The sequence below is a fragment of the Neolamprologus multifasciatus genome, chromosome 1 (genome assembly GCF_963576455.1).
Source record: "Neolamprologus multifasciatus chromosome 1, fNeoMul1.2, whole genome shotgun sequence".
NCBI classification, from domain to species: domain Eukaryota; kingdom Metazoa; phylum Chordata; class Actinopteri; order Cichliformes; family Cichlidae; genus Neolamprologus; species Neolamprologus multifasciatus.
Window position 1 is genome coordinate 12,300,124 of NC_140439.1, and position 27,836 is coordinate 12,327,959.

General features: G+C 40.7%; 2 protein-coding genes across 3 annotated transcripts; one reads left to right on the plus strand and one right to left on the minus strand.

Annotated features, from left to right (window-relative positions):
- Window positions 1-481: 481 nt before the first annotated feature.
- On the minus strand, window positions 482-7,019 carry slc24a5 (solute carrier family 24 member 5). 2 transcript variants are annotated; one of them, XM_085158500.1, is made up of 9 exons: window positions 6,508-7,019; window positions 5,672-5,851; window positions 4,990-5,073; window positions 4,656-4,759; window positions 4,403-4,503; window positions 3,310-3,593; window positions 2,985-3,191; window positions 1,450-1,551; window positions 482-1,294 (listed from the first exon to the last, which is right to left on the minus strand). In XM_085158500.1, exons 1-9 carry the CDS (start codon window positions 6,668-6,670, stop codon window positions 972-974), a joined length of 1,548 nt encoding a protein of 515 aa, XP_085014626.1. In that variant the 5' UTR covers window positions 6,671-7,019; the 3' UTR covers window positions 482-971. The 2 variants fall into 2 exon arrangements, with proteins under 2 accessions (XP_085014626.1, XP_085014615.1); XM_085158489.1 differs by having other exon boundaries at window positions 2,985-3,194.
- Window positions 7,020-12,436: 5,417 nt separating this feature from the next.
- On the plus strand, window positions 12,437-15,290 carry LOC146525396 (E3 ubiquitin-protein ligase RNF128-like). Its single transcript, XM_085158516.1, has one exon. It carries the CDS (start codon window positions 12,864-12,866, stop codon window positions 13,947-13,949), a length of 1,086 nt encoding a protein of 361 aa, XP_085014642.1. The 5' UTR covers window positions 12,437-12,863; the 3' UTR covers window positions 13,950-15,290.
- The last annotated feature ends 12,546 nt before the right edge of the window (window positions 15,291-27,836 follow it).

The following is a 27,836-nucleotide window of genomic DNA, read 5'->3' on the forward strand; positions in this document are numbered from 1 at the left end:
TTAAAGTTTAGTATTTTTAGTTAGATCGCGGAGTGGGTTTGGCATAATCCTGACAAACTGAGTTACCTGCTGTGGCGACCTGTTGTTATTAAGAATACAGCCAAAAGTAGCTGTTTTGTTTAGATTTGTTTTTTTTTTAAGTTATATTATGGCACGTGTATGTCGGGGGAATACGATACGGACACCTAACTAGACATCAGTGCTGCAAAAAAGATGCATAACAGTGCGTCCTCAAGCTGTTAGAAAGATTTCATCAAAGCTACAGATTAAAACGGGATTTTAAACTATTTTTATTTGAATTAGGTTTGCTACAGTTTTGAACAAATTCTTTTTTTGGAATGTTTTTGTGCTTAGCTTGAACTAAGCTTTGTTGGGTTTGTTCTGGGGGTAGATTAGTGTCTAAAGTCCACGTAAGCATTGCAAACTTGGTTGTGGAAAAAAAATGCGTGACAGTTTTAGGGAACTGAAGATGAGTGGAAAGTTTTTCTTTCTTTCTTTCTTTCTTTTTTTTTTTTTTTAAACTATTTATGGCTCTAACCCTTCTTTCTCGCTCATAAAAGCTTATCAGAGAAATAAGTCTTTGTTTTAGCTCAACCACCCTCTTAAAAAAGAGGACAAGGCCAGATGAGTTCAGTTTAAACCTTTTATTTCTTTTCTTATTGGAAATCTGCAGTAAACCTGTGGGAGCAGTAGCTTTTTGTTCATGACCCTTATGTAAGACAGGGAATGTCTTGCAATGTGAAGATGGGCCTTGTGATGATACTGGTCTTGTCTGGATCTTGGTGTACACGCCCAAAAGAATGATCCTAGGAACATTGCCACCTTTGGTAAAATATATTACCAATAGATCATTCACTGAGGTGACCATCACGTATGCGTGCCGTAGCAACTTGGTATTTGTACATTTTTAAAAGCTTAACATTTTTGTTTTGTCTCAGAAAATATGGCTTTAGTCCTGAGAAGGTCAGATCTCAGTCGCTGCACAGCCTTAGGGGATTATTCCCAATAATTCCCAGCTCATACAGGATGGACAGAGTGGCAAAGAGGATGTAGCAGATGAGAGAAACGATTCCCAACTTCCAGTCCAACTTCCATCCGTTGATGTGCACGGCTACGAAAAGGAAGACAATTGAAAGGAGAAGTGTGCAGGAAATAAACACCAGTCCGGTGCTGTTGACCTCTACAGGCTTGTTGGTGTCCACAAAGGCAGTTTTGATGAACCAAGGCAAACCCAGGCACAGCATGTCAAACACGTTAGAGCCCACAATGTTGGACATGGCCATATCGGCTTTCCCTTAAGAGAGAGAGGAAAAAAAAAGTTTACATTGAAATTTTAAAGAATTCAACATTCCTGTATTTTGAGTGAACAAGCTGTGGAAGTTTAAATGTACAGCAAGCAGTTGTTCAGGAATTTTAAATGAAGTTAATGAAACTGGAAATTAGTGTTACCTTCTCTGGCCACCATCACACTGGCCACGGTGTCAGGTATACTGGTTCCAGCAGCAAGCAAAGTAAGTCCCATAATAGTATCGGGGATAGCAAGGGTCTCACCTGCATAAACACAATGCCAACACAAGGTCAGATTACCTTACCAATAACTTCAAGATACAGTGTTGTGCAAAAATATTGAACTTCTACTCATTTTTTTATGTCTTGCAAGGGAAATAGGTGCAGAGATGAATGGAAATGCAGTATATCAGGCAAAAACAGTACAATTTCTGTCTAACACACCTGACTGAAATGAAGCGCCAAACCCATGACAGAGCCTCCTCTGTGTTTTACAGATGGCTGTGGAGAATTTTCTCCATTTTCCAGCCTTAAGAATAGCTTCTTGACATTCTCAACTAAAGAGATACCACTTCTGTAGTCAAGTCAGTGAAAAATGTGAACAAATTAAGTTTTGCGACAGGCTGCTAGTAACAAAGTGCCTAAAGATACAAATTAACATTGGTTCTCTGCGAAGTCGTCTGTAATGTGTAGACACAACACTGGTTCTTCCCTTAGGTTGGATACTTTTTTTGTTTGAATGACTCATACGTCAGGGTCAAGTTGCTCAACAGAAACATTCCCTTGTAAAGGGTCAGGTAGAAGCGCTGAAAATGACTGAAAAAGCAGCTAAGGAAACCCTTCAACCTGAAAAAAACTGAAGGAACTATTTCTCAAGACCAAAGCTAAATATCAAGAAATGAGGGGTGGCTCAAAAGTACATAGTACTGTGGATTTTCCATAAAAATGTGAAATCCTATTATCAAGTTAAGTAAACAGCACATCTGCTCCTTGTCTCTTTTTGAAAATTAAGTGAAATTAGACATTGTCCATTATCCAGAATCCACATTCATCATAGGAAAATAAATAGATTTCAGGCAAAGTGATCCAGAAAATAACTCGCCAATATTAATCACCACCTTAAATGAATCCTTACAATCCTGCCTGTGAACTGTGACTGAGTTCTCTGTACTGTCCAATTCAGTGCAGAGCCTACATGCCTGGTATTTCCTAAGACTCAACTTTCCCTACATGTGAGCCTTTCTGAGAACTATTGGATAATAATCTCATTATACATTAAGTAGACCTGCCACTGTCACATGATAATATTGCCTTTTAACCCTAAATGTGGATCCGTTTTATAGTTCATTCTTTTCTAGATGGAAGGTGGAGGGGTTCTTGAAGCCCTGTATACACCCGGTCCTCATGTGACTGTGTTTCCCTAGGGGTGAGCCCCCTGTTAATTGCTGTGGCCGGCTAGGCACATGGCCCACTGGAGCTACAATAGGCCCCCTCTGAACCTGCCTAGACAATGGCATCCCAGGAATTAACCAGCAGACCAACATGTGACTGTACTCTGCAAATCAAACATTTTTCTCACAAGTTTCAACACTTGTGATCTGCCGTGGCTCAGTGGGTGATGAGCTAATTTACACCTGCAGCTAATCTGCAAAAGTTTAATGAAAACTGAAAACTCAGAGTTAAAACAGCCATCTTACCAACTACAGTGACCATCCACACCAGCACATATGTAAAAGCTGAGATCCAGACTGCTGACATGAGGAAAGTGATCACGAACCACTGCTTCCAGAACCTTCTCCTGCAGTCAGGGATGGTGAGGAAAAGCAGAGTGATGATGGGCAGGGACAGTACCCACAGAATCCGTTTCAGGTCGCTCTCCGGGACGGCAAAGACACTTTTATGCTCTGCTGGTATGAGAGAATATACATCATACATCTCTCGTAGATCAAACACGAAGGCGAATGACTCAAAGTGGTGTTGAAGGAAAGCAGTTTTACTGTGCCACTAAGAAGTGCGCCTTACCTTCAGGAATCTCATTGAGTCCATGTAGGCTGAGGGACAGGTGAGAGTATCCTGACTCATCGTGGAAGATCCCACTGTCTGTTCTGGAGCGACTGTGGACTCGCAAACTGGTGTCGTCATTCCAACCCAGCAGACGCTGTGTCTCAATCTTTTCACACGAACCTGACCCCAGACACGTGCAGCAAGGGCTCAGCTTCCTCAGGACAAACTCACTGATGCGAAGGTCAAAGCACAGAACCACAATGTAAACGCCGTAGACCAGCAGGAGACAGGCAGCATCATACCTGTCAACAAATTACACAGTTTGAGCATTAATAGTTCATTGACATACTGTAAATGAAAAATATTGTAAATAAAACATACAATGCTGTGAAAAAGCATTTGTCCCCTTCCCGAGTTTTTAGTTTTTTTGCATATTTGTCAAACTTATATGTTTCAGAACATAAACAAATTTTAATATTAGACAAAGATAACCTGAGTAAATACAAAATGCACCTTTCAATTATTATGTCAATGTAAGTAATAGCAGTGATGAACCATGGTGAGAGCCATTATCCACAAATGGAGAAAACATGGAACAGTGGTGAATCTTCACCAGAGTGACCGGCCTACCAAAAATACTTCAAGAGTTCTTCGATGACTCACCCAGGAGGTCACAAAAGAACCCAGATCAACATCTAAAAAACTGCAGGTCTCACTTCCCTCAATTAAGGTCAGAAAACATACTTTTCAGTGGCTTTTGTACCACTGGATTATTTCAACATATTTTCCATGTGTAATTCTCCAAATTGTTGTTGCTTTTTTTTAGCCATGGATATAGTTAAGACAGTACCATAAAAAAACAAACCTGTAAATACCTGCACTGTACAAATTGTTTTGTGATCTCTTTTCATTTGTTTTTCTCTACATCACAAGAGGCAATAAAATGCTGTAAATGACTTTGTATCTTGTTACCATCCTTTGGGTTATAAAATAGAGTCTCTTATAAAAGGACAAAGTCTTTTACAACCCAAATTCAACCCCTGTTTGTATGTGGTGAAAGGTCTTAAGATGATTCATGTAATGATGAGTCAGTACACACAAATACACTCACCAGTAAACTTTGTTATCTGAAATAATCCCAATGACAGCAGCAACACTGATCCCATATGCCAGGCAGTCCCTGAATAGTGGCCAACAGGTGAGACGCCCAGCCTGATAAAGCGAACAAAAATAAGAGGTTTAATGCTCATAAAACACAACGATCCTTCTGTTTTGGCTGAGCAAAAGTGCAACTGCTACACACAAGTAGTTAGCAGAAGTGTAATGTTTGTCTGTATCTTATGTGTTATCGTGTCAAAATGTACCATAGAGGCTAAAAGTCCACAGGCACCACAGATTCCTAGCAGGTTGTAGACAGCCGATCCCACAATGGTGCTGACCCCAATGTCCCCTTTTGTCACAAACACACCTGACAGTAAAGAGCACATTTTAGCTTTGAAGCCAGGAGCAATGAGGAAGCATGGCAGAGAAAAGAAATGAAGAGCTGAAAGTTAAAATAGCCTAATTCAAGGACACTTTCCCTTTTTGTTCCCATGTGGTAAAGTCACTGTGTCAGACTGGGGAACACCACAAGGACACAGATGATCATACTGGGGTCATCGTTATCATAATTAGGTTTTTTACTTAATTTGCGATTACCTAGGAAGACTGTGACTAGTTCAGGTGCAGAACTTCCAGCTGCCATAAACGTGGCTCCTGCTACGTCCTGTGACAATCCCAGACCTGAGAGAGGTCCAAAATAACAACAACAACAAAAAAAATATATAATGCACAGTTTTGTTCAACAATAGCACAATCCCTCCTCAAATGGCCCATTAAAAACAGATTGATATATTTATTTTAAGGATTTGTCTGTGATATTACATTTTATATCCGCCCACTGTGGGCTTGTTTAGTCAGTCAGTTGATTTCATGATTTGATCGTCTATTAAAAAAGGATATGTTTTTTTTTTTTTTTTTGAATAAAATATACTTAGGTGTTGGAGGGATAGTTGCATAAAGTTGAAAACTTTCACAATGTTTGTAGACTTTGAAAAAACCAAACTACTAGTTTACATTAACTATACCAAAGGATTAACTGACTAAAAGCGTTATTTATTACTTAAAATGTTCGGTAAGTTAAATATTTCCTCACACTGTATGTGTAGATTTGGCTCCCACTTTGTAAATCAAGAAATTGTTTTAGAATCTGTTGTTATAAATCCCGATTACTCTGATAATCATACAGTGCAAAAATACAATGAGAACATCCACCCAAGCCTACACCTACACTTTACACGCAGATGTTCTACTGGAAACGTGTGTGTTATGCAGAACTTACGTTCACTGATTACTTCTAATGATGGCAGAAAGTAATCGTCGCAGACTATAGAGACAGCCAAAAGCATGTAGAAAATAAGCATAAAATAAATGATGAGCCCTCCGTCCTTCCTCTCCTGCACTGTGAAGAAGCCTTCAGGAAACTCGGAGGACTGTGGCGGGATGCATTCCGTCTCGTTCTCTAAAACAGCAGAAACAACACGCACACGCGTTCAAATCAAGGCTGTTATAGTAAACTAATGCAAAAAATAAGGGAGAAAAAAATATTTTAGAACATTTTAGTAAAGTGAACTAAAATCTAATTGTACAGAAAAGTTTCAGTCTGGCCATTTTGGTCGAATACGTCAGTACAGAAAGCCTGAGGGAGATTATCTTTATGGAGACTGGGATGAGGATGAATCAGTCGCCTCTAGTAACGGTTGTGTGATAATACCTATTTTCAACTTCTTAAATCCAGCTCCTGACAAATACACGCGAGAATATTATCAAATAAAAGACGAAAGCACCGACTCTAATAACGACAATTAACAACTCATACACACAAATTGTCACCCCAAGAAGCCAGCAGTTGCTAGAGCGCTCTGCCAAGATGGTTAGATCTCTTTTCATGGCAGTTACACGGTCTTTCACGCCGATAACACACGACGATTAGTAGAGCAAACATTGCCACAGTTGCTATGCCACATGATTCCGCACACATTATTACCGTGACATAACTCATGACACACTGAACAGATTGTCACTATAAAACAAAACTCCCTCAGATTATTGTGGCAGTTCTAAAATGTTACAAAGTAACCCAAAAATCCCGCACGCACTTGTTTCAGATATGCTTACCCACAGCCCGACGCACCCTGACAGAGTAACTTTCCTGTGCTGTTTTTGCTGTTACTGACAGGAGACTGACCGTGCAATACAAAAATATTACAAATCCCAGAAAGTAAGGTATAAAATCTTTTCTCTTCTTTGTCTGCACAGCTACAGCAGTACCCATGGTCATTTTAAAATTAAATAAAACAAAAATAAATAAATAAATACGAAATTAGCGATTAATCCAAGGACGCATGTGTGTCTTTACAAGCTTGTAGAAATGTACTAAGGACTAAAATTGGTTGTGAGCGCTGCATCTAATACTACATACGGCTGCAAGCTGCAAAGAGAGATTATTGGGAGGGGGGACATTTTAAAGTCTGGTGCTACTAAGAATGGGGGATCACGAGTTGCGAGTCATTCCAGTCAGCTTGAGCACAATCCAGCCTGAGGCGCAGCAGGGGTGAAAGCCAGATTTCTTTAAACACAGTTTTAATGCAACTTTACAATTGGAAATGTAATGTTTTCTTGACTAAATACACATTTAAGCAACACACTTGCTGAATTTGGAGATGATCATCTTCACGTCAAACAGTGGCACTGTGCGTACATGCAGGCCACTCAACTAGGCCTTTGCGCACATCTGACTCGTGATTGTAGACAGAACATAACCATAAACATGATTTAGTGTAGTTTTAGTTACACCGTAGACTGATACCCATACTACTCACATGTGAGGAAAAAAAAAGGGGGTGTGAATATGTGGAGGGACGGGGTGCCAGGGCTTGTTTGGACATGCCCCAAAGTTTCCCCCGGAGCCACAAGAGCGTCAGTCAGGAGTGCTCTCTGTGTGGATCGCCTTCGTGCTCCAAAGACATGAAATGAATGGATATTAAGATGATGGATAGTTTATCCTGAGTCCAAAAAAGATGATTTGAAAAAAGGTGAGTCAATTCAATTACTGGTTTTCTGAGAGGCTGCTCTGTGTCTATTGCACGTATTTCATTAAGCAGAAGATTTAACATTATGCATTTATATTATGAAAGCAACTTTAAGGTTGACAAATGCTTAAATCATCAGTCTGGCATTTCTGTTGCACCAGTGAGCAGTGCACACTAGCCGAACTAGCTGAAATTGCTTGTTTTGTTGTGCTAATTGTGATGAATGATGCTGAGCCTAGCTGTGAGTTAATGGCGCCCCTGTGTGGCATTGACTGGGTTTGTGGTTTGCTGGTCATCTTGTGTAGACTGATAAGAGCCTAGCCTGGAAGTCATGTAACAAAGAAATAAGGCAATGTTAAAAAAAAAAACAACCTAAAACAAAAACCAACACACGTATTCTGGTAAATAGACGGTATGCTTGGAGATATTTTTTTAAAACACTTGCTCTTAAAGTTTTATTTTTTTATTTTTATTTTTTAATGTTTATTTACAAGATTTTAACTTAAAATGACATAAAATCAAATAAAAAACAATGACATCCAAGCGCAGGAAGTAAGGAAAAAAACAGAACAGGAAAACAATAAAAGAAAAAAAAAACCCCACCAGTTAGCCAGTCCAAATCAAAAATTAAAGAGAAATGCTAGTGTCCAAAGAAGATGATCTTCTGTATGAAGTTAGACAGGGCAACAGAGTTCAAGTCCAAAAGATATGGGCAACAAGTCCAGGAAGGGATCAGGGTCCGGCAGAGATGCGGTTTCACATAAACACAAAGTGCAGTCAAATGGGTTAAAATTTATGTTGAATCCCCATAATATGATTAAGAAAAGGGCCCCAGAATTCAACAAATTGTCAGCCAGACGATAATGAACCTCTTCAATATACAATCATGCAATCCTCTCTCATAGCCAAACCCTAAACAAGGGAGGAGATGGTGATTTCTAGGCTCTAAGAATAGCTACAATAGCTTTTAGCTACAATCATGTCAAACATTAAGGGTTTCTGAAGAGGACGTCTAAGTGCCAGTGAGGTTAGAGAGCAGCCTAGCACTGCAAGTATACAATCCAGCTTTAATTTTAAGTCATAAATCCAGTTATACATATTAAATATCTCGGCCCAAAAAAGTGTAGGGCAAGACCAGAAAAGGTGGCCAGTGGTTTCTTCCATTGCTTTGCATTTCATGACACAATGAGGAAATAGATGGAAAGATGCTGCCTAGCTTTATTTTAGAGAAAAGCAAACGATAAAGGACTTTGGACTGCGTAAATTGTAATCTGGCATTAGCAGAGCATTCTTTAATCTTCTTTAACCCATTGGCCCACAAAGTGTCCGATATATCTACTTCCATGTCCTTAACGCAAGCATCCTTGGTGAGGTTTGTAGGTGGTTTAAATGTAAAACGTGTAGTAAACTGGCTGATTAGGTGTTTGGGATTTCAATCAAATAATCACAGAAGTCACTATGAGCAGATAGCTGATTCAGATGGGAGAAAGAGTGTTTAACAAAACTCCTGATTTGTAAGTATCAAAATAAATGAGTGGAGGGAAGCATAAATTTTGATTGCAACTGAGCAAATGAAGCAAAACAACTGTCGATGTAGACGTCCTTAATAGTGCGGAGACCTAATTCTGACCAATGCTTACACACAGGGTCCATCAAGCCAGGTAAAAAAGAAAGGTTTGGAGTTATGGGGCATAAATGGATAGGTCTGGCACAAAGCACCCCTAACTTGTTTTAGGATCTGATGAGAATTGAACTAGGACAAAATCTTTGCTAAAAAAAATTGGTAGGTATGTTTGGCTTAGAAAACAGAATAGCATCAAGTGACGTACAAAATATGGATTTAGCGTTGTGCTCCTCTATAAAAGGGCAGGAAGGACCACAGCCCTTCTGAACAGCAGGAACAGCTGAAACACTGTTCCAGAAAACCCACGTTCTGGTATTGCAAGCCCAATAATATTGCCTGAAAACTGGGAGGCCTAGTCTGCTCTCAGAGGGTTTCTGCAAGTGTGCCTTTGAAATTCTATGGGGTTTATTTACCCAGATGAAAGACATAATGATAGAGTCAATAGTTTAAAAAATGATGATGTGAGAAAGATGGGTATGTTTTGGAAGAGATGAATACATTTAGGAAGTACCACCATTTTTTTAAGTTTTATTTTTTTTTATCATTTCATTTACACTCATAGACCACACCTGTTCAACAGCTCCTTAAAGCAAATATCTAATCAACCAATCACACGATAGTTACTGCTGAAGTTCAAGCTGAGCATCAGAACAGGCAAGAAAGGTGATTTATGTCATGGTCTGGCTGGCAGACCGTGGGGATACGGGGGAATGAGGACCCAAAACGCATGCTTCTGCGATGTAAACAGTGCACTTTATTTACAGTGAAGGTAACAGATGCACAATAAATCCCCTTTGCTCCCTAGACTCCCATGTGTGTGTTCCCCTCCGACGTCCGTGCTCGTGCTCCCGGCAGTTGTGTTTCTGCACACCCTGTGCGTGCTGCCCTTCTGGTCCCTCGTTCCACCTGCAGGACAATAACAGAAGCAGCCGTTAAACACCGAACCCACGCGCACACACGATCCGCACTTCCTACTACTACGCACACTGACTTGGTCTTAGCTTAATGATCCCACGCCGGTGGGAACTCCAACACTCTCCTAAGTAGCTCCCCCGACGAGCCCTGATCACCAACAGGTGTGTGGCAGGAACTTCAGGTGTGACCAGTCCTCCTGCAGGGCCACACCCATCAGGCCTGCATGTGGCTGCCCTCCAGCCACACATGTACACACCCTGCCTCTACATATGAGTGGAACACCGAACACAGCATAGTGCAGAAAAACACACATCCCCAAATAACAACAACAACAACAACAACAACAACAACAACAACAACAATAATAATAATAATAATAATAATAATAATAATAATAATAATAATAGTAATAATGGTCCATCCTGCTCACGGACCCCCGAGTCCTCCAGAGCCGGGTCCGTGACAATTTAAGTGACTTTGAACATGGCATGGTTGTTGGTGCCAGACTTGCTGAACTAAGTATTTCAGAAACTGCTGATCTACTGGGATTTCCCACACAGTCATCCCTAGTGTGCAGCATTTCTCTGGGAGAAAATCCCTTGTTGGCCAGACTCTTTTCAGCTGATAGGAAGGCAACAGTAACTTAGGTAACTTTTTATTACAACCAAAAGAGGAGAGCATCTCTGAGCATGCAACATGTCAAACCTTGAATAAAGGAGCTACAGCTACAGAAGACCACACCGGGTCTTGTCAGCCAAGAACAGGAAACTGAGTTTGCACTTCACACAGAATCACCAAAATGCTCCAAGAGAAGATTTGAAAAATATTGCCTGGCCTGTAAAGTCTCAATTTCTGCTGACACAGCTGAATGCTAGGGTCAGCATATAGCATAAAAAACCTGAAAGCGTGCATCCATCCAGCCTTGTATCAGCGGTTCAGGCTGATAGTGGCGTAATAAAAACTGAGTGTCATTAAAACACCTCAACCTAGCTGTTGATGACCATAGCCATCCCTTTACGACCGCAGTGACAGCATGTTCATTGCTGTCAAATGGCCTCCACAGCCACCAGATCTCAATACAGTAGAGCACCTTTGAGATGTGGTGGCACATGAAGCCAGCCAACATATCTGCAGCAACTGTGTGATGCAGTCATATCAATATGGGCCAAAATCTCTGAGACATTTTTCCAGCACCTTGTTGAATATGCTACGAAGAATTACAATAGTTCTGGAGGCAAAAGGAGGTCCAACTCAGTGCCAGCAAAGTGTACCTAATAAAGTGGTTGATAAGTATCTATCTCTTTTAATGACTCTGTTCATTTATTGGAATAACAACTTAATACTGTTTAATCTTTTATTATTTAATTAACCTTTTAGGAGTGAATTAGTACAAATTCATTTCCCCCGTAATGCTTCCAATAATTTCTTTATAATTTAATTTTTTTTATTCTTTTAATTTTTTTTAAGTAAGTGAGTTTAAGTTCATCATCAAACTAACATCACTGAATACTGTTGAAATCACTATTCTTTTTCGGATTATAATATAAGCAAATGCACACGTGTCCAGTGCTGACAGTTTGAACGTCTGTCTCACTCACCTAGCTTGGTGGAGGTTTGTCTTTTCCTTTGACGACACCACTAACCAGCCAGCAGATGCCAGTATTAGATCAGAAAGTCTCAGGATACCTTTAGAATCTAACACCAAACTTCACCTGTACAGAGGAATGTCTGTTTTTATTAACTTGAACAAGACATGAGATCTTTTTTGGAGTGCGTGTTCATAACTTGACAGGGTAATATTTCTGGGATTTAAGGGTCAGAGCAGAACCATTGTTCCTGTTATCAGAAACTGCGACTTCTAGCTGTGCTAAAAGGAAATATCTCACAGTCTTTTATTTACAGAGCTAGCCCCAGTCAAATGGATTATTTAATAGCGCATTGTGTACACATTCTTTGTGTGTGTGTGAACTAAGGTAAAAATGGCTCAATGAAATAGAGCAGATCTCAATCCAGTCTCAATCTCAGGTAAACTATCAAGCTGGACAACAACCTCACCATCGAATTTGTCATTTGAAGCCTTTCTGTCTCTTAGTGTTTGTGTGCTTTCACTTGTGTGTAAGAAGATACAGCGGAAACTTGACAGTGCCTATTTCAGTTGTCACTGGTATGCCTGCAGTGGTGGATGAGTCTCTAGTTACAGTATCAACACAATGGAAAAACATTACTCTCATGTGCAAAAGTCTCATCCTCTTCACTCAGTTTTTTACGTAAGCTTGTAAAAATATTCAGCAACATTAGTCTACTGCAGTAGAATATGCAGTAGACTATATTTGTAGATTAGAGACAATAGCCACAAGGCAGAGGTGCAAAACTTGCCTGTCACCTTAACAAAACAATGATCGCAGCCGCAGATAAAAGAGGAAGGAAACCAGTCAAACTAGAAAAACTGGCTGAGTTGCTTTTGTCATCATTATGCAAGGAGAATGCGGGAGTTTTTACTGCTGTCACAGTCCTGCCTTATGAAAGTCTCGTTATCATTTGCTTATCATGTCTTTCCTTCTCGAATGTTGTTCCTTGGCTCTGGAAACAGCATAGGTCTGTGCGTTTTGTGTACTTCAACTTGTTGAATAGCAACACCCTGCCCTCTGCGGGGAGTGTTCAGTGTTCAAGGTTCAGGAAGATAACGAGAGGTGAGTGGCTGACGCGTAGCTTGTTTTATGTTACCAAAGGCTCGTCTCATATTACTGAAGACAGCAGGCTTGGTGAAACTATCGCCGGATTGAGACTGCTGAGACTTGAACAGACCAGGAACTGGGAGGTTTTCTTTTTTAAAAAAAGAAGTTTTGAAGAGGCTAAATAAGCCTAAGTAAGAGGACTTCCTCTTGTTCAAGAACAGTGTTACCATGGGTAAGAAGACACAACCACCTCTGCTGCTTTTGCTGTTTTTGTCAGGGCTTGTTCACTGTTCAGCTACCTTTGTATTTTGGACTGCCAACGTGGAAATAAGCTTTGTGAACAGCTACAATGAGACTGAGGAGAAATATTGTGAGTGTGGGTTGTATGGCCGTAACTCTCTGAGGACAAGAGCTTTTGGCATCGTTACGCTTCCCGTGGGAGACCCCAAAGGCTGTGGCCCAGATCCTGTGTACAACCGCAACGAAACCTCACCACCGTGGATAGCCCTGGTGAAGAGAGGCAACTGCACCTTCGGTGAGAAGATCAATGCTGCCAAACGCCTCGGAGCAGCTGCTGTTGTTGTGTACAATGTGGACGGCAGTGGAAACAGCACTACACACATGGCACACTCAGATGCAGACGAAATTGTGGCGATCATGATTGGTAACACTCAGGGCATGGAGATTGTCAGGTTGGTGAAAAACGGGATTGATGTTCAAATGATAATTAGTGAAGGCATGGCTCACGGACCCTGGATGGACACATACTGGCTTTACTTTCTGTCCATTGCCTTTTTCATTGTAACCGCAGCGTCCATCGCCTACTTTGTGTTCATCTCCGCAAACCGTCTCTACAATATGAGCATGAGCAAGCGCAACGAGAAGCGACTGAAATCCGAGGCGAAGAAGGCAATTAAGCGTTTGCAGGTACGCACGCTCAAGAGAGGGGACGAGGAGACCAGTTCGGACTCCTCGATCTGTGCCGTTTGTATCGAATCCTACAAGGTAGGCGATGTGGTGACCGTGCTGACGTGTGATCACATCTTCCACAAAACCTGCATCGAGCCCTGGCTGCTGGAGAGGCGAACCTGCCCTATGTGTAAGTGCGACATCTTGAAGGCCCTGGGCGTTGAGGACGACAGAAAAGAGAGCTTCTCTGCTGAGTCACCGCCAGATGTCACTGTGATCACGGTGACAGGAGACGCCCTGTATGAAGTCCCACTGACTGACCCAGGGAGCCTCGACCCGGAGAGACAGCAGCATCGCTATGACAACAGGGCCTTCGAGGAAGACTCAGAGGCTGCGAGGGGATGAGCAGCAGCAGTGGAAACAAAACAAAACACAAATCAGGACACAGTTAAATTCCCTGTTTCAAAGAGATATTTTTCTGGCACACGGTGATCCAGTGGAATCAAAGTTTAATCTATCAATAGAGGAGACAATGTGGACATGATAAAATGATTTAAAAAAGAATCCAAGGATTTAAAATGTCAACGGATGTGTGTCATTAACTTAAATGTCAGTACACCTTTGTTTTCTGTTCTGGTGGGTGTGTTCATAAATCCGCAGCTCATTAGAATAGAATTGAGCAGTCGTGGAGCGACACCAATGTCAGATAGCTGTTTTGCATAGGCACAAAGCAGCTGATGTTGGTTAGGAAGGAATATAAATATCAGAAAGTGGGGCCAAATTTCTTCCAATAAAAGGCTCAATATTGGGCTGCTCGCAGTAATATACAGCAAACGTTTCTTTTTCCTTTAAACTGAAATACAAATGTATTTCTCATAATCCGCTTTGTCCTAATGACTGTCCTTTCTTTTTCTGAGTGTTTTCTTTTCCATTTGCATCTGGGTTGTCATTCTGGATTTGCAAACACACCCTCACCCTCACGCCTTTGTCTGGAAACACTGCATGTCATGCATTTCTCGGGCAAATAAAACACCTGAGGGCCAGAAGCTCATAGCATGACAGTGTGCTGAAAAAAGGATTTTCATGTTCAGTCAGATCACAACCAGAAGTGAAATGTAATGCAGTCATGTTGTAATAGACATATCTACCTATCTCTCTATCTATATATATCTATATATATGTATAAAGCAGGCATCTGCATTGTAGATAATTTTCTTCCAAAGATGTTTTCTTGGCTGCTGGACGGGGGAATTACTGTGTAATTATTGTGATTATTTTGTGTACTATCTTTTTAAGTAATATACTGAGACTGGCTTATCACTCAATCAACTTTATGTGTTAATATAAAGGTAACACACTATGGAAAGTACAGCTGATTTTCATTCGCAGACATAAACTGTTATTGATGAACATGTCTTCCAGGTTTTGCCCGTGCTCTACCTCTGATCTATCACACGGTTAAATATAGGAACGTGTTTGAGATTCTTCCACGATCCAAAGTGTGTCCCTCCATAAAGGATAAAGCTAAAGAATTGCTTCACTTCTTTGTTTTCTGGTGGGATGTGCCGACCATGGTACTAAAAAGATTTTATATCGAATCATTTTCATGGCTGTTTTACAGATTCCAGGAGTCTTAAATTGCAATGTAAAAAAACCCGAATATTACTTTCTGTATTAAATCACATTGATGCTTTTTAGAATGAAATAAATCCCTCAAAATGAGGCCAACTTAATGAGGACACATACTTGTGAAGTGGTGTTTGTTTGCGTGTGTGTTTTGCGGGATATATATACGAACATGAACGTGAAAAGTATGGTAAAGGAACCTCTCGCTTTCAGAGATGTGTCTCTACAGAGATAACTGTAGGAGAGAAGTGAAATTGTAATTACTCCTGCATAGGTGGGAGCTGATACACACATACACACCTTAAGCGTCAGTGGGATAATCATTATACCACATAAGTATACGGGCTTGAACGAACAAGCCGAGCAAGCTCAACTACTCCTCAGGTGATCACATTTCCTGAGTTGGAAAAATCCAAACATGGAAACAAAACGGAGGCTCTGGGAAGATGTGTCATATTTTTTTGCTCAAAACAAACAACATGCTGATAATCAGTCTGTTTAGCTAATAAATAATGTCAATAGGTTATCAAAATGGACCCAAAGTAGCATACTTAATACTGTATTACAAGCTAAATAGTTGCACAAATACATAAAAAAAAAAAATGCTGTATTTGTTCCATTAATGAAAATGCTTTCACTGTCAGTGGTTTGGGGCCCGAGTGAGCCGAGGTCCAGTACACTTAGCAGCGAGCTCTTTCTGTTGAGCAGAGATTCCCAAGCTTTTGGTTTTGTTTTCGATTGAATTCCAGTAATGACCGCATGTGACACCTGATGAAACTCAGTCAGTCAGCCTTATAACTTTACCACGGACCGTGGCTTCTGCGTGGCTGTGAATAAGGTTGAGCCAAAAAGTACGTGTTTGGGTTTGTTTTTTCCTTTTCAGATTGCTTGATTTTAGAACCCAGAGGTATCCGATAGTTGGCAATAAAGCAAAATCAGAAAGATATAATCATGAATTTGAGTTCCCGTGCATTCTTGAGCTTGTTGCTTGCTTTGCGTTTATTTGCTTGATTTCAAATGTTATGTTTTAGTTTTCTTTTTAAATATTCTGTGCCTCTGGGCTTTGCCTTGTTTTGTAGTCCTTATGATCAGAGGCTACACTAACCTAAACAGCAGTGAGTAATTAGTCCTTGGTGCTCATATTTTTCTCTCAGGCAAGCAAGCAGCATCTGTTTATGTCATACTTTCCACTTGCGAGGGTCAAAGTGCGCATTGTAAAACTAGCTTATAACACACCCTTATAAAAAATCGAATACAAAAACTAAAACGAGCTTTAACGTCTATGTGTTTTATTATATTGTCAGAGAGTGTCAGAATTTCCGTGAGTTGACCAAAGAATTGATTGATTTGTCACAAGAGGAGTTTTTAAAAAAGAGAAATGTAAGAGTGGGGTCAAGTTGTGCAAGGCAGGCATGGTTAGAAGTGCAGAGACTAAAGCAGCGATACTAACAGGGCATGAGCCAAGGGCAAGCGTTTTCGGTGAAAGTCCTGCAGTCCTAAGCCCAGAGGGTGAGCTAAGTGTTTCCTCACATGGCGCTCCCTCTCCCCTTGGAGGGCAGTGTGTGCTGGATTTCAGGCCAGTACTGTGAGCTCAGCTTTCATAGGTCAGATGGTTATAGTGGTATAACAGCACGACAGAGAATCAATACTGAACTAACTGGCCATGTTGGGAACAACTGGCTGGCTTTGGGTTAGAGGCATGATCTGCTCAGCGGCAGTGCTCTTCTGATTTATTGTAGTTGTTCTGAGAAAATTGAGTCAGAAGGTTTTCATTTAATGGCACACTAGTCGGTGGCTGTACCCTGGTACCACACTTGACCTTCAGTTCCAGATAAGAATCAAACAATGGAATTAACTACCGTAGTAGCCCGATAGCTTATCTTCTCCTGCGCAGCCTAATCACGGTAAACATCTCGTGTTTTTCTATGGCACCAAGTACACTTGGCTGGAGGCCTGCAGCTGGACGAGACAGTGGAAGGTGTTCGGGCCTGCTGTTTGTCGCAATTAAACAAGAACACACTGCTCTATGTTCAGGCATGAATACAATGCTTCTCTGTAAGTCTCCGTCTGTCCTTGTGAACATTAGGATCGTACTGCAGCACCACCTGGTGGACACAGTAAATGCTTGCAGTGACTTTAAATTGCCTCCCAGAGAAGGTAAAACTGCATGGTTCCACCCTTTCATATTTGATCTTCAGGTACTTCAGGACAATTTCCTGCTTGAGTGGAACATACAGAGTAATAAATCCTTTCATAATGAAATACAGCACTTACTTGGCAGTGTGCTTTAATGGCCCAGTTGAGGAGTTCTGCTTTTCCACTTATTGAGGCATTGATATGCCAAACACACACACATACACACAAGTTCAAACACTAGGATTTTGGATTGACCTTAAACTAGATCTACACTACACTACACTATCTATCTATCTATCTATCTATCTATCTATCTATCTATCTATCTATCTATCTATCTATCTATCTATCTATCTATCTATCTATCTATCTATCTATCTATCTATCTATCTATCTATCTATCTATCTATCTATCTATCTAAGAAGCTTCAGTGGAGCAAAAGAGAGTCTCTTTAATCAAATTACAGTACTTGGTGGTTGTCCATGGCTCTCTTGTCCCAGACTGTCTGAGTAATTATCTTAACGAACGAGAGAAATTTAATTATAAAAGCGCACTAAGAAACAAATGAATCAATTTAGCGAGAGAAGTACAACATAAAACGTTTCTTATGTTGTGCTTACACAGACAAATAAATCACAAAGCCCCCTTCTTAACATCTCACTGGCTCCGTGATGAAGTGAAAATATTGAGAATGCTAGTCACAGCTCTTCTCTGCAGGTTTATGTTCAAAGTATTAAGAAGACTCAGACTCTTCTGTTCAATAAAACCTACTTGATATTTTACTGGTGACTGATTTGGCTCATGTCTGGCTACTTATCGTGTTGTGCATATATCTATACTCCCCACCCCAGCGGCACTGTTTCAGGTTTGTGCAGGTGTGAGTTGTAGCTGCCGCTCGATGTTGTCAGGCTTTCCTTCCTCTTGTTGTCCCTCTGGTAGATCAGATAGTGCTGACTGCGCCCGACTAAACAAATCCAATGCTGTGGCATTGTTACTTCTCTGTCATGTCCTTCCTGTCCGACATGTCGGCTGGCTCGCCATTAGTCGCTCTCTTTCCTGCTTGCAGTAAAGGGCAGACAAGCAAGGTCAAAGGAAGAGAGATCACGTGTGGCTAGGAAACATTTCTTTCCCTCTGACTCAACGGAAGAAAGCAATGTCACACCATTTTCTGACCGTGTTACACCAGGAACAAACAACTCATCGGATCTATGGATTGCAGCTAACAGATCATCTGCAGAGGAATGGTTTATTTGAAGAGTTTCAGTCAGGTTTCAGAGTTCATCACAGCACAGAAACAGCTTTAGTGAAGGTTACAAATGATCTTCTTATGGCCTCTGACAGTGGACTCATCTCTGTGCTTGTCCTTCTTGACCTTAGTGCAGCATTCGATACTGTTGACCATAATATCCTATTAGAGCGATTAGAACATGCTGTAGGTATTACAGGTATTGCACTGCAGTGGTTTGTATCATATCTATCTAATAGACTCCAATTTGTGCATGTAAATGGAGAGTCCTCTTCACACACTGAGGTTAATTATGGAGTTCCACAGGGTTCAGTGCTAGGACCAATTCTGTTTACATTATACATGCTTCCCCTAGGCAGCATCATTAGAAGACATAGCATACATTTTCACTGCTATGCAGATGACACCCAGCTCTATCTGTCCATGAAGCCAGATAACACACACCAATTAGTTAAACTGCAGGAATGTCTTAAAGACATAAAGACTTGGATGGCCACTAACTTTCTGCTTCTTAACTCAGATAAAACTGAGGTCATTGTACTCGGCGCTGAAAAGCTTAGAAATATGGTATCTAACCAGATTCTTACTCTGGATGGCATTACCTTGGCCTCCAGTAACACTGTGAGGAACCTTGGAGTCATTTTTGACCAAGATATGTCCTTCAACGCACATATTAAACAAATATGTAAGACTGCGTTCTTCCATTTGCGCAACATCTCTAAAATTAGAAATATCCTGTCTCAGAGTGACGCTGAAAAACTAGTTCATGCATTTATTACTTCCAGGCTGGACTACTGCAATTCATTATTATCAGGATGTCCAAAAAACTCACTGAAAAGCCTTCAGTTAATCCAAAATGCTGCAGCAAGAGTACTGACAGGGACTAGAAAGAGAGAGCATATTTCTCCTGTTTTGGCTTCCCTTCATTGGCTTCCTGTTAAATCCAGAATTGAATTCAAAATCCTGCTCCTCACATACAAGGTCTTAAATAATCAGGCCCCATCTTATCTTAATGACCTTGTAGTACCATATCACCCTATTAGAGCACTTCGCTCTCGCTCTGCAGGCCTACTTGTTGTTCCTAGAGTATTTAAAAGTAGAATGGGAGGGAGAGCCTTCAGTTTTCAGGCCCCTCTTCTGTGGAACCAGCTTCCAGTTTGGATTCGGGAGACAGACACTATCTCTACTTTTAAGATTAGGCTTAAAACTTTCCTTTTTGCTAAAGCATATAGTTAGGGCTGGACCAGGTGACCCTGAATCCTCCCTTAGTTATGCTGCAATAGATGTAGGCTGCCGGGGGATTCCCATGATGCATTGAGTTTTTCCTTTCCAGTCACCTTTCTCACTCACTATGTGTTAACAGACCTCTCTGTATTGAATCGTATCTGTTATTAATCTCTGTCTCTCTTCCACAGCATGTCTTTTATCCTGTCTTCCTTCTCTCACCCCAACCGGTCGCAGCAGATGGCCGCCCCTCCCTGAGCCTGGTTCTGCCGGAGGTTTCTTCCTGTTAAAAGGGAGTTTTTCCTTCCCACTGTCGCCAAAGTGCTTGCTCATAGGGGGTCATATGATTGTTGGGCTTTTCTCTGTATCTATGAAGCGCCTTGAGGCGACATTTGTTGTGATTTGGCGCTATATAAATAAAATTGAATTGAATTGAATTGAATTGCATCAGTCTTTTAAGTTTTGACTTTGAATTATCATTTTACCTGTTCAGTGTGGTTCAGTGTTGAAAGACTGAAGGGACCGCAAGCCTGCCATCTAGTGGAGAAATATTAATCCAACATTATATTCACTATCTGAGAAATCAGGGGAATCTTTGTCATTTATTAGATTCTAGAGAAGCTGTGCTTTTTGATTTCTTGATATATGTGTTAATGCATTATGATTGTTAATTGTTTTTTAATTAAGACAGTGTGCCGAAATTTAAAAGCACTAATACAAACATTTGTCGGGTCCACCTTTTTAAAGCTGCAAAATTAAGTAAGATTGCAACTCTTTAAATACTAAAAATGTGTCAGGGTTTACATGCTCGCTTAACAAGCAAAAGATCCCCAGTTCAATCCTGGGAGGAGACACACATCCCTTCGGGGATGCATCAGGAAGGGTATCCGGCATAAAAACTCTGCCAAGTCAAACATGTGGATCTGCTCACAACGGCGACCTCCTGTGAATAAGGAAGCGGCCGAAAGTAGCTTCCTCTTCTTCCACCATGTGAATTTGAAGAATTAACAGCTTTGATGTTATTACTGATATGTCTGCATATGTATTGCATATGTATTAACATGCTAAGCAGCTCCGATAATGCTTCGTGCAGGCTGAAGCATTATGTGGTGGAAGATTTAAACATCTGCTGCTCTGACGGGAATGTGCTGCACAAATTTACAAATGTCACTCACAGAAAAAATAGTTCTTCCTAGGATGTGTGCATGCTTCTGTAAAACATCTGTGACCCCACCTAGTGTAAGGGATTCTACTTATTGCACCCTAAAAATGGGAATTTCTGTTTTTCCTAGACCTTTGTAACAGCTTCCACACGACCAAATACATGTATAGCAGATTGAAGCTGCTACAGTTGAATAAACTTTATCATGGGTCTTTAAAATTCCACCATGCGGTGTGGGATCTGGTGATGGTTTGGTCTTCTTTTCTCTTCTGCATATTCCAAAAGCAAAATCCCGTCAGTTGTTCATGTTATTACCAGAGTGCCACCCATCACACATCTACAGCACAGTTGCACACGCAAGACAAAGGGGAGAGAAACAGAAAGACAGATAAAAAGGGATGGTCTGCGTGCCCTCAGAGAAACCAGCGTTTAAATTAGAAAAGGGCTGAGAAACACGTCTGCATTCACAATCAGCCTCTGTCTCCAAAGCTTAAGTGACTGCTTAACACTGAGCTCACACCTGTCTGGATACGGGCCGCGTACTCATCGTATCAATTGGCCCAGGGCGAATCAAGCATCCACAAATCCTATGTGGTTTTCCCATCAATAGTTGTATTTGTAAATACTTCATGAAAATGATTTGTCAGCAGTCTTCAACCTCGGTGATTGGGCCGCGCACCATCACTTGCTGGAAAAATATCCTCTTGTCTCCCTCTGAATGTTGATGGCCCGAGGCAAGGATTCAACCGACGTTTCCTCTTGAAGAAACTGCCACTCAGCACAGTTTGACAACACGAATCAATGATCAGGCCGCTTTTCATCAGCTGCTGCCATTTTGTGTAATTTTATGTATGCGCGTCTTACTGGAGGCTAACTCTTCAGAAATGTCAATAGCTTGTGAAAGCGGGCATGTGCTTCTGTGAGCAGATACATGCGCCTGTGCGCCGGGCTCCTTGCAAGTGGTCCATCAATCCACTCTGATTAACTCCTCGTGTGTCCTGTTGCCCGTGGCGTTTAACTAATGACCCATTTGCTTAATTGCAAAGAGTAAGCAGGACAAAGAGAAATGCAAAAGAGCCTTTACTTTGGGATTGATGGGAGGGCCAGGATGTCTGGTTTGGATTTGGGAGTAAGGGAAAATGCATATGAGACTTAGGGAAAAGCTAAAGTAAGGCCATTAAACAAAGAACTGGTATGTGCAAGTCTTGTGGTACTAGTGTTAAGCGGGCGCTGTTTTGCTGTGCCGCTTGTCTTGTTGTGATAGCAAGGTATTATACTGAGTGTGTGTATCTGTGTGAGCCTCCATCCATTGTTGAGTTTCCATATGTCTAATGTAGCACAACAGAAACTTCAGGTTCTTCTCTGTTTTTTTTCTTCTTCCTGCCATGCGCTGTCCCCAAATACAGCACACACTGTCAACAGTCACCCGTTCACTCTGACCATCTGTTACAGGCCTGCCTGGGCTTCCCTCAACAGTTTGTCCACAAGCTGTGGCTGCCATTTGGTTCACCAATAAAAGTCACTGGAAGAGGTTTGTCCCAATTTTTAAATGCTAAGGGTCATTGCTTGGACATGGCTCAATTTCAGTTGGATTTTGCAAGAGATGTTTGATGAAATGAGAGCAAATCTGAATCACAAGAAGTGATGTTTATTCCTTCCTTATCATGGAGATAAAAAAGGATAAACTCTATTTCATTGTTAGTGTGATACAGCCTTCTACTCAGTTTTCCAGTTCATCTGCATTCCCTGCTGCCTGTGTGCTCTGCGTCCACCATGTGTCTCTTACAGCAACACTAGGCTCTTCTCCATTTATATTCATGCAAAGTCTCCATGCCAGTGTGTGTTCTGTCCATTGGCATCCACATATATATATAGGTATATCTCCCTCCCTCCTTCCCTCCCTCCCTCCCTCCCTCCCTCTCTCTCTCTCTCTCTCTCTCTCTCTCTCTATATATATATATATATATATATATTTACATATTTATTTGCCTATGAGTAAGTTTCCTAATAATGTCGGTTAAACCTAAGAGAAGCAGTCAGCGTGCGTGATTACATTGCTCCGCCCATCAAAAAGCTGCACCTGCACTGTCCTGATTATATCGTCTATCGTCGGTTATTGGACGGACGGGTTGTTGGTTGGAAAGATTTTACGTATCGCCCAACATTATTTGGAACTAGCTTGAACAAAAGTAGAAAAGTGTATTAAGTTCAAAGGCTGATGTGCCGAAGCCCAAAGAAAATACTTTTATGAAAACGACTGCGCAGAATTGAGCTGTTTCTCCAGATTATTACAGCCTGCATCTAGTTTTATGACTTGAGCTGTCCACAATAGTTGACCTGACACACTGGGGGAAAACAAGGGGGAAATGTGTTCCCTAAATGGTTGAGGTCCTGGCTGTTGGTAGGTGAAATTGATTGGAAACAGGGTGCGAAAATCTTCTTGCATTTGCTTTGGTCACTAGCAGATTTCTGCGGTTGCCTGTAGATTTTATTGAAGATGCCGTTCTGCCTGCAAACTACTGACTATCTAACTACAAACCAAGTATCAATAAAACTTAATAAGAGCACAATAGAAAATGGAAACCAGGAATGTTTGCCTTCAAAGCACGCATTGAGCCTCAGCATCGCAGACAACGCAACTTAAAGAAAGAAAGCTCTACTTTGAAGGCAACAATGTCCTATTTCCATTTTCACATTTCACTATCTCTCTGAAAGTAGTGGACAAGTGTTTGTAGACAATTTAGCATGCTCCACGAGCAACCGTGGGAACTTGCATGCGAACAACGCCATGGCAGGGAGGTTTTTCATAACTTAACAGTGAATATGCATTTCTCCCCGGCAACTGATGGTTGCAAGGCCTGGGGTCACTAACCACTATCTAGGCCCATATAACACTTGATCTTACATTGTCATATCCAAAATAGCAGACAGGTTAATGTCACATAGATAACGATCACGCATCTGCAAAGCCTTAGTATAACAAGCATGTGTTATCAGTCAAGTCTCACGTGTAAAAAATAGAAAAGATACAAAACGACTGTTACTTCTTAAGAACTTATGACATAGAAAACCTGCAAAATAATTGCTTAAATCAAAATTTTATTTCAATACTACACACAACTGGTCCTGGCTGGTGTGGATGAACCATGGTTGTTTTATGGGGTTGTTTCTTTAAAATGTTTCTGTTTCGAAAGCCCTTATCTTGTTTATGGAAACAACGTTATGATCATACTGCTTCCTTGTGACTGTTTGTGTGGTGCAATGCAGTTTTACAGACGTTAGGACTCCATCAGATAACTAGCAAGCAGAAAACAAAAGTCTGTGATATGATCTTAATTGTAAAATTTGGACAATGACTTCTTTTTCTGTCACGCTATTCAAAGAAACATTCACAGGATATGACTTAAAAGTGTACCTGGTGCAAAGTGATTTAATTACTGTTTTAAGTTTTTATGCCAGCTAAAATAACAGAAGGCTATTAAAAGAAATAAATCAAAATATTTTTCATGGTGTATTTGGCATCTTGTAGTTTTCAAGACAAGAGGCGCTATTGTTGCTAGAGGAGAGTTGAAGGCTTTGTTCTGACTGTATGTGCAAGCATGAGTTACATCCCCGTGAAGCTGCCTTTGTCCAAGCAGTGGGATAGCTGGCCTGTGGCTAAGCCAAGGCCTGAGCAGGGGGAGGGATGCAGAGCCGGAGCTGGGAAATGGATACGAGCCCCTAGCTTCAGGTAGGGTCATCTAGGACATCATGTGATGTTACATAAACAAAGAGGATCTTGGCCTCAGGCTGGAAAAGGATTGTTACACTGATGAGAGAGAAAGAGGGAATCGCTTGGCAAAGTTTGCGTTCACCTTCTCCAAACCGCAGGCAAAGCTCTTTGTGAGAGTTTGCTGTGTGGTCTAGAAAGAGCTGTGATTTGTGGCTTAGGAGAAGCTGAGATGCAAACAAAAAAAACAAACTCTCCTGATGTCAACATTTTCTCAAAATAATGACGTGTGAAGTAATGAGTTCATGATATTATCATGCGTAATTCAACATATATGCTTTGATCCTAAGTATGGATATAAATTAGATATTGTTTTAGTTATTGTAAAGAATTTGTAAAGCGTAGACTGTATCCAATAACAACTAATACTTTACAACGAGAAGAAAAATGTAACCTGTGTAATAATTATGTATTATATAAATATAATTTAAACTCTAATTTATATACAAGTAAATATATGTGTGTATACATGACACAAATAGTGAGATATTTTCTGATGTTGAGTGGCTAAAATATGGAAGTAGAATATGGCAAAGTGCAGTTGATGAATATCGATAGCATGACAGAGCACAGACTAATTGAAAACTATTGCACACTGGACCCCACTGTGTGCATATGCGTATACATGTGTGAATTAATACATGTGGTTTAGTGCTGGTCTGACAGCAGCTGGAAGGAACAACCTTGCTATGATGTTTTTTAAGATGATATAGGTGCATAAATACTAAAAGCTGACATCGTTATGTCATAATATGTGATATAGATAATAATCTTCAGGGGCCTGAGATGCACCTGTGTGCCAAGCTTGGTTGCTCAGTTCTTGAGTCTAGGAAAAATGGGCCATTATGACAATGTCATAATGTCTGATATTGAAAAGAATCTTCAGGGGATAAGATTACAGCATTATGTAAAAAGTACTTTTAACCCTTTAAGACCTACCATAGAACCAAGTCCGCCAGAGCTTATATTATATTTTTACATGCTGTGGTGCCATTTTTGGGAGCATTTCAAGTTGCTATACATCAATACAACCATTACAGCCTAAATTTTAATAATATGTATGCATTAAGTGCATAGTAATTACATAAATTGCAAAAAAGTACAATAAACTACAAAACAATTGAAAATTGTTTTTGTTTTTTTAACATATATTTCTAGTTAGAGAAATTTAAGAGGCTTATCCCTCAAAACTGTAAATACAAAAAAGTTGCACAAAATAGTTTCCCACCACAGGAAATTTATTTTGAGTACCTTCATAGTTTTATTTTTGAAATATACCAATTGTTATATACTGCAGGAAAAATGAAAATAAATATTATAGTGCAAATTTGCAAAAAAGCAGCATATGCATCAAAATAAACTATTTCCAGCAGTGCAATATGAGTCCTAAGCATCCCAGAAACGACACAGAAAGTCATAAAGTCAAACATAACTTTTAAAAACACCAGTATAGGCTCATAAGGCCCTGATGGTAAAAAACTACATTTCTGCGAAAATGACGTCACTTCCGGTTTCGGGCAGGTCATGGCGGACATGCGATAGTTCGCGCTGACGTCTATTCCAACATAGGAAGTGTTATGTACAGCTGATGGATCGGCAAAGCGTGTTTCTGGAATATTATGTTTTTGTTGCTGCAAGTGCTTTTTATGCAGTTTTTGCAAAGCTATATGTGGAAGGAAACTGTGACCGTCTGACTGTATTGGATCTGCTGGTTGTTGTGTTTTGCCAACAGGGAAGTTACAGAGTGCCCTCTGGTGGACAAGCTATGCAACATCAACACTAATAACATGCTTGAAGGGTGTTTCTCTTTACAGCTGCACAGACTTTCCACGGATGCTCCACCTTACCGTTCCACATGCTGCAGACATGCTGCAGCGCCTTTTACAAGCAGCTCTCTTCTCCACATGGCTTAAATGATCACCAAATCTGTTTTTCACTGTTTTTCACAGAACCTTCATCGAGTTGCATAGAGCATATAAGGAGGGCTGGAAGTCAGACACCGAAATACCATAGAGTTTCCAGTGACTTTTCAAAATAAAAGACCCTGTGCAGACTTATTGCTGTTTGCAGAATGGAACAAAACTGCTAATCCACGCATCTGGCTAACTCTCTTACATTATTAGTATTTCTGACAAAGTAACTTTAATACGAGCAAAACTGAAACATCGGCAGATGGTTTTCATATGTTGGAAACCACAAAGTTATTCCATTAATGGTCTATAGCTCCAGCTTTCATACTCTTTATAAAGCAACTTATTAGAAAGAGTTACCGACTGGGTTTGGACAGATGCAATGTGAACATAGATAAAACACCCCCACATTTTTCTCCCTCTTGTAAATAAATGTAATTTACAGCCACTGAGACAAATTCCCCTCAGAGTTTTAGGTCCGCCAAGCTCAGCTAAATCAACCTCGACAAGAAGAACTCTAACAGCAGGTTGGTCATCAAGGAACTGTTTGGAATGCAGGATCAATGAGAGGGGACGCAGCAGTGAGAGCAAGAGATATTGCTCAACACAGGGAGGGATATGCTTCCTTTAGTTACATGCAAGAAGATATACACACACACGTGTGCGCACATACATGCACACACACTCTTTTAGTCTTATCTGTAGTCTGAGGGCGTCAGTCAGAGTTAGTGAGGTCCCCTGCACAGAATCAGTCGCCACAACTCTCCATGCCTTTTGATTACTCCTTTAGATCTCAGCAGGTGGAGGACAATATTGTTCAGGCATTGTATGAGGAACCTAGCTTCAACCCCACAGCTGTACCTCACATTTGCATTTGTTTCTTTCCTGCTGAGTTCATAGCCTGTATGGCTCTGCACTGAAATCTCCTAGGAGCATATATGTGGATCATTATTTATAGGAAAAACATTTCCTGGATTTAGCTTGATTAGATCAAATGATGTGTATATATACAATATACTGTATATGTATATATCTGTGTGTGTGTGTGTAAATCTGACATTAAATGGAGCAGTGTTTATATCTGGTCATGCGAAGTGATGTGTGACACTGGTAACTGCAGGCTATGATGGGACATTTTCCTTGTGAGTGACCGAACCAACACACCAATCTCACTCTCTGTTTTTTTTTCTTTTCTTTGCCCTTCAAGTAGATGCGTGT

Coding starts and splice junctions, on each gene's coding strand:
- LOC146525396 (XM_085158516.1), top strand. CDS start 12,864: ATGGGTAAGAAGACACAACCACCTCTGCTGCTTTTGCTGTTTTTGTCA.
- slc24a5 (XM_085158489.1), bottom strand. CDS start 6,670: ATGACCATGGGTACTGCTGTAGCTGTGCAGACAAAGAAGAGAAAAGAT. Junction 5,852..6,507: donor CAGGGTGCGTCGGGCTGTGG/GTAAGCATATCT, acceptor CTGCTGTTTTAG/AGAACGAGACGGAATGCATC. Junction 5,074..5,671: donor ATTAGAAGTAATCAGTGAAC/GTAAGTTCTGCA, acceptor GACCTCTCTCAG/GTCTGGGATTGTCACAGGAC.